The 17,479-nt window shown below is 38.8% G+C and overlaps 1 protein-coding gene across 1 annotated transcript; it reads right to left on the bottom strand.

The window, feature by feature from the left end:
• Positions 1 to 5,527: 5,527 nt before the first annotated feature.
• rnf121 (ring finger protein 121) lies at positions 5,528 to 16,812 on the bottom strand. Its single transcript, XM_027018812.2, has 9 exons — positions 16,719 to 16,812; positions 16,000 to 16,037; positions 15,722 to 15,863; positions 13,537 to 13,691; positions 13,117 to 13,224; positions 11,741 to 11,861; positions 11,464 to 11,597; positions 7,897 to 7,998; positions 5,528 to 6,446 (listed from the first exon to the last, which is right to left on the bottom strand). Exons 1-9 carry the CDS (start codon positions 16,794 to 16,796, stop codon positions 6,326 to 6,328), a joined length of 999 nt encoding a protein of 332 aa, XP_026874613.2. The 5' UTR covers positions 16,797 to 16,812; the 3' UTR covers positions 5,528 to 6,325.
• Between the last annotated feature and the right edge of the window lie 667 nt (positions 16,813 to 17,479).

The raw sequence follows: 17,479 nt of genomic DNA, 5'->3' as shown, positions 1-17,479 counted from the left end.
ACACTTACAGAAATTGTATTACTGGTACATTTAAAAATACGGTGATTAAATCACATCTTAGCACTTCTTTGTTCTTTCATCCAATTTTTAAAAATGGTATAACACAGTGAACTGGCTTTGTTCATGAAAAACACGAGATTTGGTTTTAGGAGATACGTTTCTTTCGTATGACATTCATGTCAGATAAATGTTATTGATTAATTTCGTTTGTTATTATTTAAGGGTAAATGAGAGATTAAGGAATAAACAATTTAATTCCAAAATAAGAGTGCCCACTTCAGTTTATACAGACACATTCAATGTGAGACTGCTAGTAGAATTAATTTTCCCCCCTTTAAATACACATTAGCACCAGGTGTGCCTATATACAGTACATTACACAGTGGAGATTAAAGTCCCAATCCCATTGTCCGTGGTGCCAAACACACGTCCCCTCCTGCCATGGCAGCATGTGCCCTATGCATGCGTCTTTGTCAGGCTCAGCCATCACTCCAGGCCCAGGACGTAGTTGATGCCCTGAACGAGTCCGATTATCACCGACTGCCAGGCTACGATATAGCGGAGCCAGTCGAGCAGCTGGCCGTACATGACATGAGGCCTCTCCCATCTGAGGACACGCGGTTAAGGAGACTCTTTTTACAATACATTCAGACCAGGAATCAGAGCTTTTAAAGCCTCAGACTTTAGGCAACAATTAGAGGCCAATTTTTGGAACTGGCCTTATAATAACGACTTTCCAGACTATGCCCAGTACAACCAGGAAACACTCATTATTCCCAACAGTGAGACACATGACCATCAATTCCAATGGAAATCTGAGCATCCTAATGCCAATAATTACAACTTGAAATTTCCCTCTTACCAGGTATTTTCATGAGATCTTTCAGAATACTTTGTATAAGGAAAGCACTGTTTGGGAAGCACCAGAATAATCACAACTAAAAGACAAAAGTGTGATATGATGCCTTTGAGTCAGGGGCTTTAAACTGCAATCACAGAGCCCCAATGCCCTGACCAGTGTCAAGTTTTCACTGTTCTAGCACTGTACATCCAACTCATGAAGGACTTAATAAGAACAGCACCTGATGATTTGAACAAGGGGTACTGGAAGAAAGGAATATTTGACACTGTGAAGCCTTTAAAATAAAAGGCATTATATTAAGTAAAGTGAAAAACTTTGGAGTGATAAAAGTTCACATGACTATCCTCTTGGGGAGCATCAGTGATCTTACTCACCAGAGATAAATAAATACAGTCCAGTAATATGAAATCCCTGTATTTCTTAACTATTTACCATTGAGTGATTGCCAAGTGAGTCAAGCTAATATCAGTCAGGACTAAATTTCCTGCACTGAACATAAAAAAACCTAATATTTATTCCAGATAGCAGAAACAACTAAAGGAAAGTTTATGAGTCAGCATTACATAAGATGAGAAGTGGTTCAGCATGTGGCTTCTGATATAAATATAAATCATACTCAACTGTTTAAGTCTCGAATTCTCACCTTTTCCAAACTGACCAGCTTTAAATAGCCATTTCTCTGACCACAATGTACACAGTAACAAAACTGTATTTGAATTGAACAATTATGTAACAAAGCAACACAGTTCCCAAAACCTTGGCATAGGTAGGAAGCCAACATGTCTAGAAAACATTTGGTCCTGATAACACAAAAGGGAGTGGAAGAGCAGGAATTTAATATCAACGTTACCAGGAAAAAGAAACCAAAGAGACTACCACCGTACTGTGCTGAGTCAGGGGCTTCAAACTACAGTCACAGGGCCCCAATGTCCAGACCACTGTCCATCCAACTCATGAAGGACTTAATAATAAGAACAGCACCTGATGATCTAAACAAGGGGTACTGGAAGAAAGGAATATTGACGTTTCTTTCGTATGACATTCATGTCAACTAAATGTTATTGACTAACTTTGTTTCTATTTATTTAAAGATAAATCAGAGAAAGAAGTTACTGACAACAATTTTTGCTCGTAGTCGTTAGATAAGCTTTTGCTTACAGTGATGCTCTGAAAGGGAGACAGGTCACCTGATTTACTGTCTGATTTTCAGTGCACCCCCTCAGAAATGTTTAAAGTGGTGAAGGTGCTTAATTTGTAATCAGAAGGTTGCCAGTTCAAGCCTCTCCACTGCCAAGTTGCCACTATCGGGCCCCTGAGCAAGGCCTTTAACCCTCAATTGTTCAAGCTGTATTCAGACATAATTGTAAGTTGCTTTGGATAAAAGTGTTGGCTAAATGATGTAAATGTAAATAAGTGGTGTGGGTGTGGCAGACCAACAGTGCACATACTGTAAATAGGGGTACCAAAGCATGAAGTCGTACAATTCTCCTCTGTTCAAGTAAGTAAAGCTTTATTTTATATTCAAGTGGAGCCCTTTTCCCAAGTATGTTATTCTGTATTTCATTAATTTTTAATTTATTACTGTTATGAAGGTATAAGGTGCATGTTTTTTATGAACGTACTTTGGTATATTAACATTATAATTATCTGATGGTACTAGATGGTGTCTTATTTATTAGCTTCATTTTCAGACCGAGAATGTATTCCATGCTGTAGGGGACCAGTGTTCTGGAACACCATCACATAATGGGGTAAGTATAAAGTAAGTAATCCAAATGTAATGGAAAGTTTATGTTACTTTAATAATAGTCCTTTGTATGAAGACACATCTTTTTATAAATTTTTAAAGTAGCTCTCCCAACCCTGTGTTTATATGTCTGGTGGTATTTTTTCCAAGTTGAAAATTCACAAAGAGACCATAAAATGTATGTAGTAGTCAGAACAGTGCTAGGAAGTCCTCAGCATCTCTTGACATCACATCCTGTGTTTGGTGCATTTGGTGTCTTTGGTCCATACTGTGTTCATACTTCAGAGTTACCTTGAAAGTGCACCAAGACCTCCTAGGTCAGAATGGTTTCAGTTATCTTATCGGATGTACAATTGAACGTCCCTAGATGGAAAAAAAAATTACTACCAATAAAACGTTTCTACAGAAATTATTGAATCGCTTAGTGAGTTAAAGAGCATTAATGCACTAATACCGAATAAGTCCAAAACAGGCTTTGCATTACAACTGTAGAACTTTAGCGCAAATCCCTAATGAAAGCAGAGTGGGTGAGGGACTTTTAACAACAGAAAAAGCAAGAGGGGTCCAAAGAAAACAGGAGGCACAGAGAGTGGGCGAGAGGCACCAGCAGGCAGAGAGTGAGAGACGACACTCACGCTCAGTGTAGTAGATTTCATGTCATTCCCCGCAGAGTTCAACGCTACACAGGTAAGCTTTATTAAACAGTCTTCCTTGCGAGGCTCGTAGACCACCAAGTCAGTCAGGATGCATTCTGAGCCATCAGCAGAACTGTGAATTCTAAGGAGATCGTGTCGAAACATAGCAAGCTCCTTCAACATACATGCTGACCACTGATTTTTTCAGTGCATTGGAGTTTCTAATGTTCCGCGATGTTCAGTTCATAGATTTAAGCACGTTGGCTAACGCTGTTAATATAAAGTTCTAAAAACGCTGTCAACACCACGCCTCTGTTCCTCGATTACTAGTTTCCGATCAATTTTATTTTGAAATGTAGTTTATATTTAGTCCACCGTTGCATTCTATCCGTTTACAAATGGGACCCGTGTTCATCATTTCTCTTAGTCGTTTGACGCAAAATGTCGTTTGACTCACAGATGTCTTTTCTTACCGATTCTCCCTTGTTATCATCCTGTGATCGTCCTCTATAAAGCTGCCATTAGCCAACCAGTAAACAATAGTCTCATCATTAAACAATCCAGGTTTCACTTCGCAGGTGATGGTGTAGCTTTTCTCTACGAAACACCACATATACTTGAGTTAGGACGCTGATTGTAGTTATAGTCTCAAACACCAACATAAAAAAAAAATAATTTTTAAAAAAAGAATTTGTCTTCTGCTATACAATAGAACGTACAACACGCCATTGATCTGAACAGTACCGTACCACTACTGCGAATAATCTCGGAGTAGCCTACATTTTGAATTCATTCCAGGTTCATTCTGTATAGATAATTATCAACACCCTTGTCGACACACAACTCAGTAAAAAAAAAGGAAAAAAAAAAAAAGAGAGCGTAAAAGAGGATTATTAAATACATATAGTTCTTACCTTGTTCTATGTGAATCAGTGCGGTGATCTTAGGACCTTCAATATCCCCAGAATCTATAAAACAAAATATTTGTCCATGTTTTTTTAACCTTATAAAGCAAACTATAAGTTTTGCTCGGACATGAATTGTGTGCGACTATGGTGTGTGTGTGTATAGATGTGTATGTTAAATGTGCAACGGGCCATTTATTATCAAAGGTGCTATATAGAGAAGATGGACAAGCTCCTAATATTAAAAGGAAAACACTGTTGGCAGCAGAAGCCTGCGATAATTGTGAGTGGATATCTCTCTCCCATAAATATACAAGGGTGTCGCCAGCGATTTTGGACCCCATGAACAGATATCAGATTGGGCTCCACCACCTCCTAATCGAATCATTTTTAGGGCCACTGTCAGTCACGGGCCCTTATAACCGTCCTAAATATAAATACCTATAATGGTGGCTACAATTAGCCAGTAGACAATAAGTACTCTGACAGTTAGAACAGATTAAATTGGCATACAAAGCTTACGAGCCCATTTAAATGCATAACATAAAGCCATATAGGATATACGATCCAGTTTAGAAATGAGACCGTAGCCGATTCATCGTACCATAATCAGAGAAAGTAGAAACAGGTGATGGATAACACAGGAACAGCCTAATGGATAAAATGTAGACACAAAGACACCCTACAAAGAGAACATCACATTGTAGATTTCATTCTGGAGACTCATTCAGCGCACCTCAATCATTGCATCTTAGCATTTTACCAAAACTTTAAATAACGAGCACCCGGTAGTTAAAAGCATTAAAAAATATATATTAAAATTACATCCCGAGGAAATTAATACTGTGAAGTATCCGCTTAAGTTTTTAATTTACCTTTAAGAGTATGTGCAAAGGTCATGGTTGTTCTGTTGAATGTCTGAGGAACAGAAGCGCGATTTGCCTATTTATAGTTTGTTTCCCTATTTTACGTCAGTGGTTAATACCACAACTACCGTCGTCACCCCTGCCCCCTTTTTCACACACACAAACAGTCGTTATTATGCAAAGGAAGTCAACTGACAACGACAGTGCAAACAATTGAGTGTACCGGAAACTTATTTGTTTTCCTATAGATTAACGCGCTGATCCAATGAACTTGTCAAATAAACCAGGTTCCTGTGAAATAGTGTATGGGTTTGGAAAGGATTAAGATGACAAATATTAATGAAAATTATAAACAAATAAAATCACAAGTTTAAAACTCAAAACATGTATGAAATTCCCTCTAGCATGCTTTGAAAACTTTTTCTAAGACCATTCTGATTCAAATGGAATCCCTCACTGTATAAAGCACTAGTAAGATGTGAATTTCATTGACAATAAAAGAGCTATTCATAATGCTTTGACAAAATGTTATTCAAGTTATGAAACATACGGTCATCCAAAGTACCATTTCTTAGGAGCCCTTGGGGACTCCACACATACATCACAAGGTAAACGCACAATGACGCAGGACTTCAAAAGAAACTGGCCACTAGCAGACTCACCTTTATGGGGTACCCCACACCCCACTGCCCTCAGGGGCAGAGTCGTGCATGTAGTCTGTTCCTGACCCAGAGACGTGCCCTAAGACTATAAATCACTTCACGTGTCCTAGAGCTAAAGAGATGATGGTCTGTGGGCTATTTATATTAATGTACTGTATAGAAGTCCTTCATTTAACCATCACAAGATGATAGTCATGATGGGAGATGAAACAATGGATTACTGCTGATGGTATCCGTAGGAGAGAGTGTTTCACTGGAGAGGACAAGGGGCATATGATACATGCAATGACACTCTATTAAATACATGTGTGTTAACAAAAGACTCAAAAGGATACAAATTATGATTAAAAATATTAAGACTTATGAACTGATGAGAAATGTTTTGGGGAAGTAGGCCTAAAATGAGAAACCATTTAATTCCAAAAGAGTCCCCCACTTCAATTTATACAGAGACACATCCAATGTGAGACTGCTAGTAGAATAAATTTTTTTTCCCCTTTAAATACACATTAGCACCAGGTGTGCTTATATACAGTACATTACACAGTGGAGATTAAAGTCCCAATCCCATTGTCCGTGGAGCCAAACACACGTCCCCTCCTGCCATGGCAGCATGTGCCCTATGCATGCGTCTGTCAGGCTCAGCCATCACTCCAGGCCCAGGACGTAGTTGATGCCCTGAACGAGTCCGATTATCACCGGCTGCCAGGCTACGAGATAGCGGAGCCAGTCGAGCAGCTGGCCGTACATGACATGAGGCCTCTCCCATCTGAGGACACGCGGTTAAGGAGACTCTTTTTACAATACATTCAGACCAGGAATCAAGAGCTTTTAAAGCCTCAGACTTTAGGCAACAATTAGAGGCCAATTTTTGGAACTGGCCTTATAATAACGACTTTCCAGACTATGCCCAGTACAGCCAGGAAACACTCATTATTCCCAACAGTGAGACACATGACCATCAATTCCAATGGAAATCTGAGCATCCTAATGCCAATAATTACAACTTGAAATTTCCCTCTTACCAGGTATTTTCATAAGATCTTTCAGAATACTTTTTATAAGGAAAGCACTGTTTGGGAAGCACCAGAATAATCACAACTAAAAGACAAAAGTGTGATATGATGCCTTTGAGTCAGGGGCTTTAAACTGCAATCACAGAGCCCCAATGCCCTGACCAGTGTCAAGTTTTCACTGTTCTAGCACTGTACATCCAACTCATGAAGGACTTAATAATAAGAACAGCACCTGATGATTTGAACAAGGGGTACTGGAAGAAAGGAATATTTGACACTGTGAAGCCTTTAAAATAAAAGGCATTATATTAAGTAAAGTGAAATAAAACTTTGGAGTGATAAAAGTTCACATGACTATCCTCTTGGGGAGCATCAGTGATCTTACTCACCAGAGATAAATAAATACAGTCCAGTAATATGAAATCCCTTTATTTCTTAACTATTTACCATTGAGTGATTGCCAAGTGAGTCAACCTAATATCAGTCAGGACTAAATGTCCTGCGCTGAACATAGGTAAAACTAATATTTATTCAGGATACCAGAAACAACTATAGGAAAGTTTATGAGTCGGCATTACATAAGCTAAGCAGTGGTTCAGCATGTGGCTTCTGATATAACCATAAATCATACTCAACTGTTTAAGTCTTGAATTCTCACCTTTTCCAAACTGACCAACTTTAAATAGCCATTTCTCTGACCACAATGTACACAGTAACAAAACTGTATTTGAACTGAACAATTACGTAACAAAGCAACACAGTTCCCAAAACCTTGGCATAGGCTGGAAGTCAACATGTGGTCTTGAAAACAAAAAAGGGAGTGGAAGGGCAGGAATTTACCAATGCTACCAGGAAAAAGAAACTAAAGAGACTACCACCGTACTGCGCTGTAATGTCCAAAATATTTGTTTTAGGAACTAAAAACAAAACTGAAAGGACCACCTATCCTAAGTCAGTCCAATGCTACTGCTAATAATTTCTGAATCATTCTGAGATTTCCTCAATAGCGAATGTCATCGAGGAATTTCATACAAATTAGAAAGAATGTCCAATTCCAATTATGGACCTCAAACGTTTTAATCACTAATGGTTAATTAAATAATTTACAACTGTTTGGTGACACCTGACTGCTATTTAGAGGTGACTGACATGCACACACACGCAAATGCACACACCCACCCACCCAACAAGTATAAAGGATACGGGTTACTGAACATCCGTTTTAGGTCCACTTTTTCTTTGCAATATGGACACGTCTGCTTCTTACCCACAATGCACCACCCTCGTATGCAAAACTCATGAAATCTGGGAGAAAAGGTGTTAAGGATGGAACACTGTAGCTTAATTGAAAAATAAAGAAATATGCAGTGTTATATTTTTCCTGTACAGATTGAGACATTAGTAGACAAACTGTAATAGAGCTGTATCCGTAATAGCAGTTTTAACTACAGAAATCATATACATAGAATCCAGTTCCTTGTCACTAATGAACAAAACCAATAGTGACAACAAAAACTCCCTGAGTGATGAGGAAGAAACCTTGAGAGGAACCAAGGCTCAGTGGGGGAATCCTTCCTCTTCTGATTGACATTGGATGATGAACTAATAACACAAGGAATAATCCTGCTTTTGCTTTTAACTTGAATTTGTTATAAAACTTAAGAGTAGCTTATAAGGCTTAAGAAATTACTATCAAACATTCGGCAGAGATACCCATATTATTTGAGAACAAAAGTATTTTGTCTGACTTGCTGCATATTTGCTTTTAGTTTTGTAACCAGTAAATAAGGGACAATCTGAGAGAAAAAAAACAAAAACAAAAAATACATCTGATGGGAAGTAAAAGGTAGTACATCTCTAATAAACCAATTTAAGAAATCATTTCCATGGTCCGTTTGGAAACTTTGATTGGCAGTCAAGAAAATTGGCCTCAAACTGCCACAATGGCTAATACTCCCTAGACCAGACGCTGGTTGTTCCTTTCTTGTTTCAGCTGATAAGACTACCAGTGGTCACAACAACGAACTCAACCATTGGCTGTTTACTTGATAAAATGTACTTCAGTAAGCCTGAAGACACCTGGAACAAGGATCCACAGAGAAGCCTCCAGAACGCACCTGGATGCAGTTCATGCTACTAACCAGGTAAACTAGTTAACAGGGACATCTGAGTTAAAGGATATGGCATTATATGATTTGCTGCAGAAAGTCATAAATAACCTGCTTATATATTTGGTCACATTTGTCCAAAATGAAAATAATTAATGATCACATCTTTGCAAACTATAGTTTCATTTTACATTTACAGCATTTGGCAGACACTCTTATCCAGAGTGACTTACGAAAGTGCATTTCTCATTTACTCAGAATGTATTTCATAAATAAATAAATTAAATTTGTCAAGCAGCAGTTAAATGGGGCAAGTAATTTTAGGCATTGGATAATGGCTGCTGCATGAGGAAAACATCAGAATTTCTGCTTTTTTGGCTTTTTGTATTCTTTTATGCAATTAGGTTCATCATAAATAGAAATAAGGTCATGTCTAGACAAGTGGAATATTTCCAAAAAGAGCAGTGCATTTACAGAGGAACATGTCATAGCTGAACTAAAACTAAAGCATGCATCTCATTCCAGTGATTCATTCTCTTTCATTCTCATTTCAGTCAACCAATGTCAATGAAAATTAGCAGATTAAATTATCTGTTGTCATGGAAATATTAAACATCATTGCTAATACAGACGTCTGACGCATGAACTCATGAACTCATGCAAACTATGACACACAAAGAAATGCATGTTATGACCACAATAAGACATACAAACATTTCACTGGGCAAGGAAGTGAGAAAGCAGATTCCTCTTTTTGTTATAATAATAATAATAATAATAATAATAAAATAAGAAAAAAACCCCCACAAAAAACACACAACATGCCATACTGTTACCATTGTAACAAGATACAGGTGCATCTCAGTAAATTAGAATACCATTGAAAAGTTAATCTCAGTAATTCAATTTAAAAAGTGAAACTCATATTATATAGATTCATTACACACAGAGTGATCCATTTCAAGTGTTTATTTCTTTTAATGTTGTTGATTATGGCCTACAGCCAATGAAAACCCAACGTCATTATCTCAGAAAATTAGAATATTGTGAAAAAGTTCAATATTGTAGACTCATGGTGTCACACTCTAATCAGCTAATCAACACAAAACACATGCAAAGGTTTCCTAAGCCTTTAAATGGTCCCTCAGTCTGGTTCAGTAGGGTACACAATCATGAGGAAGACTGCTGACTTGACAGTTGTCCAGAAGGCAGTCATTGAATCCCTCCACAAGGAGGGTAAGCCACAAAAGGTCATTGCTAAAGAAGCTGGCTGTTCACTGAGTGCTGTATCCAAGCATATAAATGCAAAGTTGAGTGGAAGGAAAAAGTGTGGTAGAAAAACGTGCACAAGCAACACCACAGCCTTGAAAGGATCGTCAAGAAAAGGCGATTCAAGAATTTGGGGGAGAGCCACAAGGAGTGGACTGCTGCTGCAGTGCTTCAAGATCCACCACACACAGATGTATCCAGAGCATGGCCTACGACTGTCGCATTCCTTGTGTCAAACCACTCATGACCCAGAGACAACGTCAGAAGCCTCTTACCTGGGCCAAGGAGAAAAGGACTGGACTGTAGCTCAGTGGTCCAAAGTCCTGTTTTCAGATGAAAGTAAATTTTGCATTTCATTTGGAAATCAAGGTCCCAATTCAATAAATTATTTTTAATACATAAATGTTGGCCTACTGAAAAGTATGTACAGTATATGCACTCAATACTTGGTCGGGGTTCTTTTTCCATGAATTACTGAATCAGTGCGGCATATCATGGAGGCGATCAGCCTGTAGCACTGTTGAGGTGTTATGGAAGCCCAGGTTGCTTCGATAGCGGCCTTCAGCTCGTCTGCATTGTTGGGTCTGGTGTCTCTCATCTTCCTTTTGACAATATCCCATAGATTCTCTATGGGGTTTAAGTCAGGTGAGTTTGCTGGCCAATCAAACACAGTCATACTGTGGTTATTAAACCAGGTACTGGTACTTTTGGCAGTGTGGGCAGGTACCAAGTCCTGCTGGAAAATGAAATCTGCATCTCCATAAAGTTTGTCAGCAGACGGAAGCATGAAGTGCTCTAAAATGTCCTGGTAGATGGCTGCGCTGACTTTGGATTTGATATAACACAGTGGACCAACACCAGCAGATGACATGGCTCCCCAAACCATCACTGATTGTGAAAACGTCACACTAGACCTTAAGCAGCTTGGATTGTGTGCCTCTCCACTCTTCCTCCAGACTCTGGGACCTTGATTTCCAAATGAAATGCAAAATTTACTTTTACTTTTTCACAATATTCTAATTTTCTGAGATAATGACTGGGTTTTCATTGGCTATAGGCCATAATTATCAACAATAAAAGAAATAAATGCTTGAAATAGATCACTTTGTGTGTAATGAATCTATATAATATACAAGTTTCACTTTTTAAATTAAATTACTGACATAATTTAACTTTTCGATGATATTCCAATTTATTGAGATGCACCTATATATATATTATTTTGTACTTTACTGACAATATTTTTCTTTGCTGACTCTGGGGGAAGGGCAAACAGAAACAGCCAGCTAAGACACCTTTCCACATTTCTGAAACAACCACCCAAACCTGCACCCATGAGCCCAAGTATGAGGTACCAAATTACTCATTTTTATCTGCCATGATTTAAGGATACACATGGTTGCAGGAGAGGCGGTAGGTGTTCTCCATGATGCCCTCCTCGTCCACGTCCACCAGAATGGCCTGGCCGCACACAGCACAGATGCTGTCTGACAGGTGCTTGGTGGGCATCCCCGACGCACTGTAATACTGACGTGAGATCGTGGGGGGGTGGAGAAAGCACAGAACAGCACACTGAGTTAGCTCGCAGCGACTCGCTGACCATTCAGAAAACGTTCAAGACACAGCTGAAAGTGTGAAGGTAACAGAGGAAACCACAAAACACCACTCACCCCTACTGTGGAGGCCATGAAGTCTGCACACATCTCAGCAAAGTCCCTGCCCAGAACGCCGTAGTACAGGCCGTAAAAGAGCAGGGAGACCCCAAAATCCATGGAGTCTTCTGGCTTTATTCTGAGCGGAGAGGGTGGAGATGTGGGTCACGTGATGGTTCAACTCATTTGGTCCATGACTTATTAATATAGCTGCTGACTCATGTCCCCCCCCCCCCCCAGTCTACATTTAAGCACAAAATGGATTCAAATCAAACAGAAAATCAAACCAGTCACAGGTACAGGGGCCAATCCGAAACAACGGCTAATTAATGAGTCAGCACATCACTGAGATATCTCTCAAAAATCACAAACTTCATTTATTACTCTTATGGGGGTAAATATTACACTTAACTTTCTTTGTCCACATACTCACAGATCACAAGTGATGCTGGAAGAATTTGGAATGACTATGCTTTAGTGTGTACTGTGAAAGGTCATACTGTTCACATGGTCAATTCCTCTTTGGTCTTTTCACTTCCTTACTGCTGACATTAAGGGCTTTTTCATGTTTTAATTTACACTACATACATTTATGCATTTGGCAGATGCGAATTACAATTTCAATCATGTGACCGAGATAGTGTAGTGTAGTGTTAGGAGAATTGCCCAAGGACTTTTATTGGTATAGCATGGTGCACTTCCCGGATGGGGAATTGAACCCCAGTCAACAAAGAGGAACAAAGGTCTTGAAAGAATAGGTCCCAAAATCAGGCTTTCTGTGAAATTAAGCCACCTAACGACCAGTTCCTCATCTGACCACACATTACTTGGAAACATCATCAGTGAACTATGCAAAATAGTCTTACAAGAAGAGTAATGTATGTGATGAACTGCTAATAAATAAAAAACAGGAAGTTAAATTATATAGGCCTATTTAAAGCTCCTTTTCTCTGCAGTGTTCATCTGCCAGTTTCCTTCTGCAATTCCCCCTACCAACTTTGGACAGGTGAGGGCTAACACGTACCTCTGCTGCCACAGACTACATCAGAAAAGGCTTGGAGACGATCACAAGCATCTGTGTGTGCCGCTGGGTGTACGTGACCCATTGTGTGACTAAAGGAGAGGAACTCTTTGCCACCCAATATGAGTGGGACCACACGCAGTCCCACAGACTCGAAGCCATGCACAATCACTGTGACACGCATCGAAGCCTATCTAATCTAAATCTAAACTGCGCCACATAACCGTCAGATTTCTTTGAATTTACCAATGGTTTCATTCTACTATAACAAAGGGGGTATGCATGGGTGTCACTGTCACTTCTGAGCATACAATTAAAGTTCTCGAGAGTTTAGAGACTGGAGCATAAACCTGGAACAGACAGCACCACTCACCTGAATATCAGATTGATACCAAAGAGAGTGAACATGACAACAGCATATCCCACAATTCCTGTGGTATAGCTCAGCTTATACAGGAGAAGAAACCATTTGTACACCAGCCTATAGAGAGAGAACGAACACACATCAACAAATTTTTGTTGACATCAATGAGCAAGGACATCAGCAGACACTGACTAGGAAGACGAAAACATGTCCAATGTATGATTCAACAGCAGCACTGACAAATAAACAACCCGTGACTGGAATCACTGTCACTGACAGAGCAAACATTTACCCTAATTACATTTTTGTGCTACAGAGGATAAACGACCTTAGGTAACACTCGGTGCCATAACCCCACACTTCTGTATGCAATATTCAGGCTGTGCCACTTGAAAATTAGATGGCGCTAGCGAAGCAGCGTGGTGTTACCTTGGCGTGGTGCACTGCAGGGGTTTGCGGGTGGCGCGGAACGTGATGAAGGCGGTGACCACAGAGAAGATGAACCATGTCACAAGGAACCGCCACCAATGCAGCTTGGTGGTGAAGTAGAGAGGGACCACCCACATCTGAAAGAGCGTCACCAGCTGAAGAGAAAAAAAGAGAGTACCTGAACATTACCTGGACAAATGAGGACAAAACAAGAGTGCTGGAAGGGCTTGCTCACTTTTTTGTTAAACAATATCAGTTGTTTATAGCCAAATACAAAGAACAGCACAGCAACAACCAACAACAACAAAAAAATTACAATCTAATAATCATTCAAGACATAATATTAAGAGTAATAGGCAACCTATTCCATAGGTTTGCTACTTAAAGCAAGTGATGTCTTAAAAGACACCTCTACTAACGCTAATCTGAGACCTTTCATTGATCTGTTTAGGAACTGGAAGCACCTGACTGCCCAAAATCTGCGTAGGCATCCAGTGAACAGAGTTAGCTGGTAACTGAATACATGTAATGGAGTTACTCAATGATGATGCAGAAGAAAGGTGACTTTTGCTACAGTATGTTTGTTTTGCTTTTTAAAAATGGTTTAAATCAAGTGAACAAACTTTTTTTTTCCAATGTCAACAATACTTATTGTTTGTGGATATGGATTTTATTTTCCATGTTGAGTAAAATGATCTTGAAAATAATTTTCTTTTTGTTTAATTCAAGCTGTCAATGTGAGGTATCATTTCTTATGTTATATCCCCCAATCATTATTAGATGATAAGATCCTGCTTTCAGTCTAGTTATAATGCAGTGAATGTGAAGAACCCAGATTACAATCTGGTTCTGCCCCCCTCTCAATGGAATGCGATGCAATTCCTAAAAAAGGTACCCTCTTCTGCAAAATTTCTAAAGAGATGAGTCCATGATCTATCACATAAGAGGTACAAACTTTGTTCTCATTGACCCCAAAACATTCAGTACCTATCCAGGATGTTTACACTGATAGAAAGTTAACATATTAAAACCCTGTGTGTGTGTGTTTATATACACACACACACAAAGTGCTTCTGAATCAGTAGGAGGAGGAACCAGTTTATATATGAAAAAGTTTATGTATAAATCATTACATTCATTCCATACGTTTCTAAAGTTCCAAGAGTGTAGATCAGTTCTTTTGCAGATATAAACTGTACTGGTTACTCCTCCTACTAATTCAGAAGTATGCTAATAATTCAAGGTGAAGCCTTCCTCTAAACTCTGAGGCTCAGGTGTTTCAGGCAAAGGCTTCCAGTTGTGATTTTAAAGTACTTTGGAAAACAGGGGGAAACATGCTTGAACAGTCAGCTTTACACATACACAAAGTGACCATCCGTAGATCATTCACATCAAAACAACTACAGTGCAAATATTTGCTGTGATAATACTGTGAAACCAGGCCTAAGCACAAGGACTAAGTGTAAAGTAACAACGTAACAACCGAGAATGACTCAACATGAAAGAAATGTGTCCAATATAGACAAAACATTGACTGCACTAATGTCAAAGCAATCAAGCCAAAAAACAAGCTTACCACCTAGTTGTCAGGCATAAAACAGCTCAGACCTCACCTAGTGGTCAGGCATGAAACAGGTCAAAACTGTGTGTGTTAATTGTAAAGGAACATTGGGTTCCATGAAATGTGCTATATAAATATAACTTCATTCTTTCCAAAAAAACATTAGCGCTCACCTTGATTCACAAGTTATTTTAGCAATTCAATCTATGGTTCAGGTTAGGTAATCGTGCTTAAATAATACACTACATAAACAGAATGCCACTAACTGACTAAGTAATACATTAAATTCTATTATTAAATAATATATATATTAAATTCATATAGATGATTAAAATTCTTATCTCTAATTTCACACTAATGTTTCCCGTTAAATGTAAGGTGCTGGGCTGTATGTGCTCCAACAATACTACTATTAAGTTAGAATGTATTTATGTCTTCATGTATTTTGCAGTAATTACCCCACAATTACATCACAGTATGTAACTAAAATGTAGGTCAGACTGTGATAGAAAAACTGTAAAATATAGGTCATATTTGCCTTAGGATGAGCACAAGCTACAATGCAATTTTTATCGCCAGAGATTAGTGTATGTTCCATGTAGCAGCATGTAGGGACATACTTACATTGTAGGATTTAGGGTGCCGCTGCTTCCACTGAACAAGGACCAGCTGCGCTATGACGAGAGTGACGATGAGGATAAGAACCATCTCCGCATGCATGGCCTCATGCCCTTTGTGTTTGGCATGCATTCTCGCATGTTCCAGTCTGATAGATGTAGACACACAGACATCCCCCCACAAAATACCACATTTTACAAACCATCATCTTCAGGAGTGGACTTCTAGGCTAAATGATGAAAGGTGAAATGGTCTTGCCCTTTCATGTACGACACAACACAAACCTCCATTTTTCCTCTGGTGAGAGCTGGGACAGGTCAATCTGTTGAGAAAATTACAATCAAGGCTATTACTGCATTTTCTTTTTGCCATACCTTTTGTGTCACTGGGTTATGCTAGACATTTTTTTACCAATGCTAATAGTGAAACCTGTAATGTTAAAGTAACTGGATAATATACACTTAAAAAAAAACAAAACAATGAAATTTAAAATGCCCAAAACATTTCCATGTTGAACTAATAAGCATATATTTTAAGTAGTAGAGTCTGGCTGGATTAAGGTTTTAGCTCAGTTTGCTTGATCACACCTTTCAGATCACGAAAGAAAAAACATTCTGATCCAGTCTTGTAAACTATTCTAGTAAACAGGGCTGTTAGTGAACGTCATGAAATATCATGCTAACCAAATATCATAACTTCTTCTAAAGGAAGGACACTGAACATTATCTTGCGTGAAAATGGACGTAAACTCTGAGACAAATGCCTGATTTTAATTTCAATTATAGCTGACAAAAGCAAAGATTAAGTACACAACGCTAGCTGGCTGGCTATCTGGGATAGCTACTCTGTCGAATCAACCGAGAACACTGCTAGCGGCTAGCGGCTAGCGGCTAGCTCTTCACGAAGCATCCCGTAAAAAAAGTCGAGGATACATCGTACAGAATAATTTTAAAGGAATACGCTATCTTTGAATCTACAGTGGTAAAGCCTTCAGTTGCCATACCCGAGAAGCCTCATCTTGGTGTCCATGCCCATGGTCGTGCTCTATACCGTCAACTTCCACCTCAAACACCCCCGCCATCTTCGGTAGCACCGACAACCGGACTTTTCCATTACCTTCCGGGTTAGGAGATTCGCGAGCCAATCGCACTCCACCACACCTGTTCTTGTTCCATTTGCCAACATGTAGGTTTTTTTAATTACATAATTTACATAAACGTTACCAAGAGAACAACAATCAGTAAAGAACAATTTCTTTCCAGTATGTTTTCAGGATTAAGTTGTCTGCCTTTTACAATGCAAATAATGAATAGAGGAGACATGTAACTGTAAAAATCAACTTTGTACCACTGCTCTATAAAAAAAGAAGTACCCTATCATTTAAGCTTTGACCACTTAGACAGTTCTGTGTGTGTGGCTGTGAGTTTGATTTGTTTTTGACTTTCCTACCATGACAAATCTTAAGTATTTGAAGGAAGGGAGGTATATATTTAAAAATAGTCGAATAATAAAGGAACAAGTAAAACAAAAACACGAAGGGCATATCAAATCAGCAGATAAGATGGTGGATAGAATTCTAGTAGTTTTTCTGTTCTCAAGCTTTCCAAGTCACTATGTGCAAAATCTATTTAGTGCTTATTTCATCACTTGACATTTATGAATGTAATATAATAGTTATAATAATTTTACAGCATCATCCAAATGTTACTGGCTGTATTACAAAATAAAAGCAACACCATGACGACATTCATATCAATGAGAATG

Source organism: Electrophorus electricus, chromosome 6, assembly GCF_013358815.1.
Source record: "Electrophorus electricus isolate fEleEle1 chromosome 6, fEleEle1.pri, whole genome shotgun sequence".
NCBI classification, from domain to species: Eukaryota; Metazoa; Chordata; class Actinopteri; order Gymnotiformes; family Gymnotidae; genus Electrophorus; species Electrophorus electricus.
The sequence above is the reverse complement of the archived record's forward strand: the minus strand, read 5'-3'. Positions and strand labels throughout refer to the sequence as shown.

Excerpts from the sequence above, each read along its gene's own strand:
- rnf121 (XM_027018812.2), bottom strand. The coding sequence starts at position 16,796 with ATGGCGGGGGTGTTTGAGGTGGAAGTTGACGGTATAGAGCACGACCAT. Across the intron at positions 16,038-16,718 it reads ACCAAGATGAGGCTTCTCGG|ATTGACCTGTCCCAGCTCTC; the intron begins GTATGGCAACTG and ends TTTTCTCAACAG. Across the intron at positions 6,447-7,896 it reads AAACGGATGTTCAGTAACCC|ATGGGAGAGGCCTCATGTCA; the intron begins GTATCCTTTATA and ends GCGTGTCCTCAG.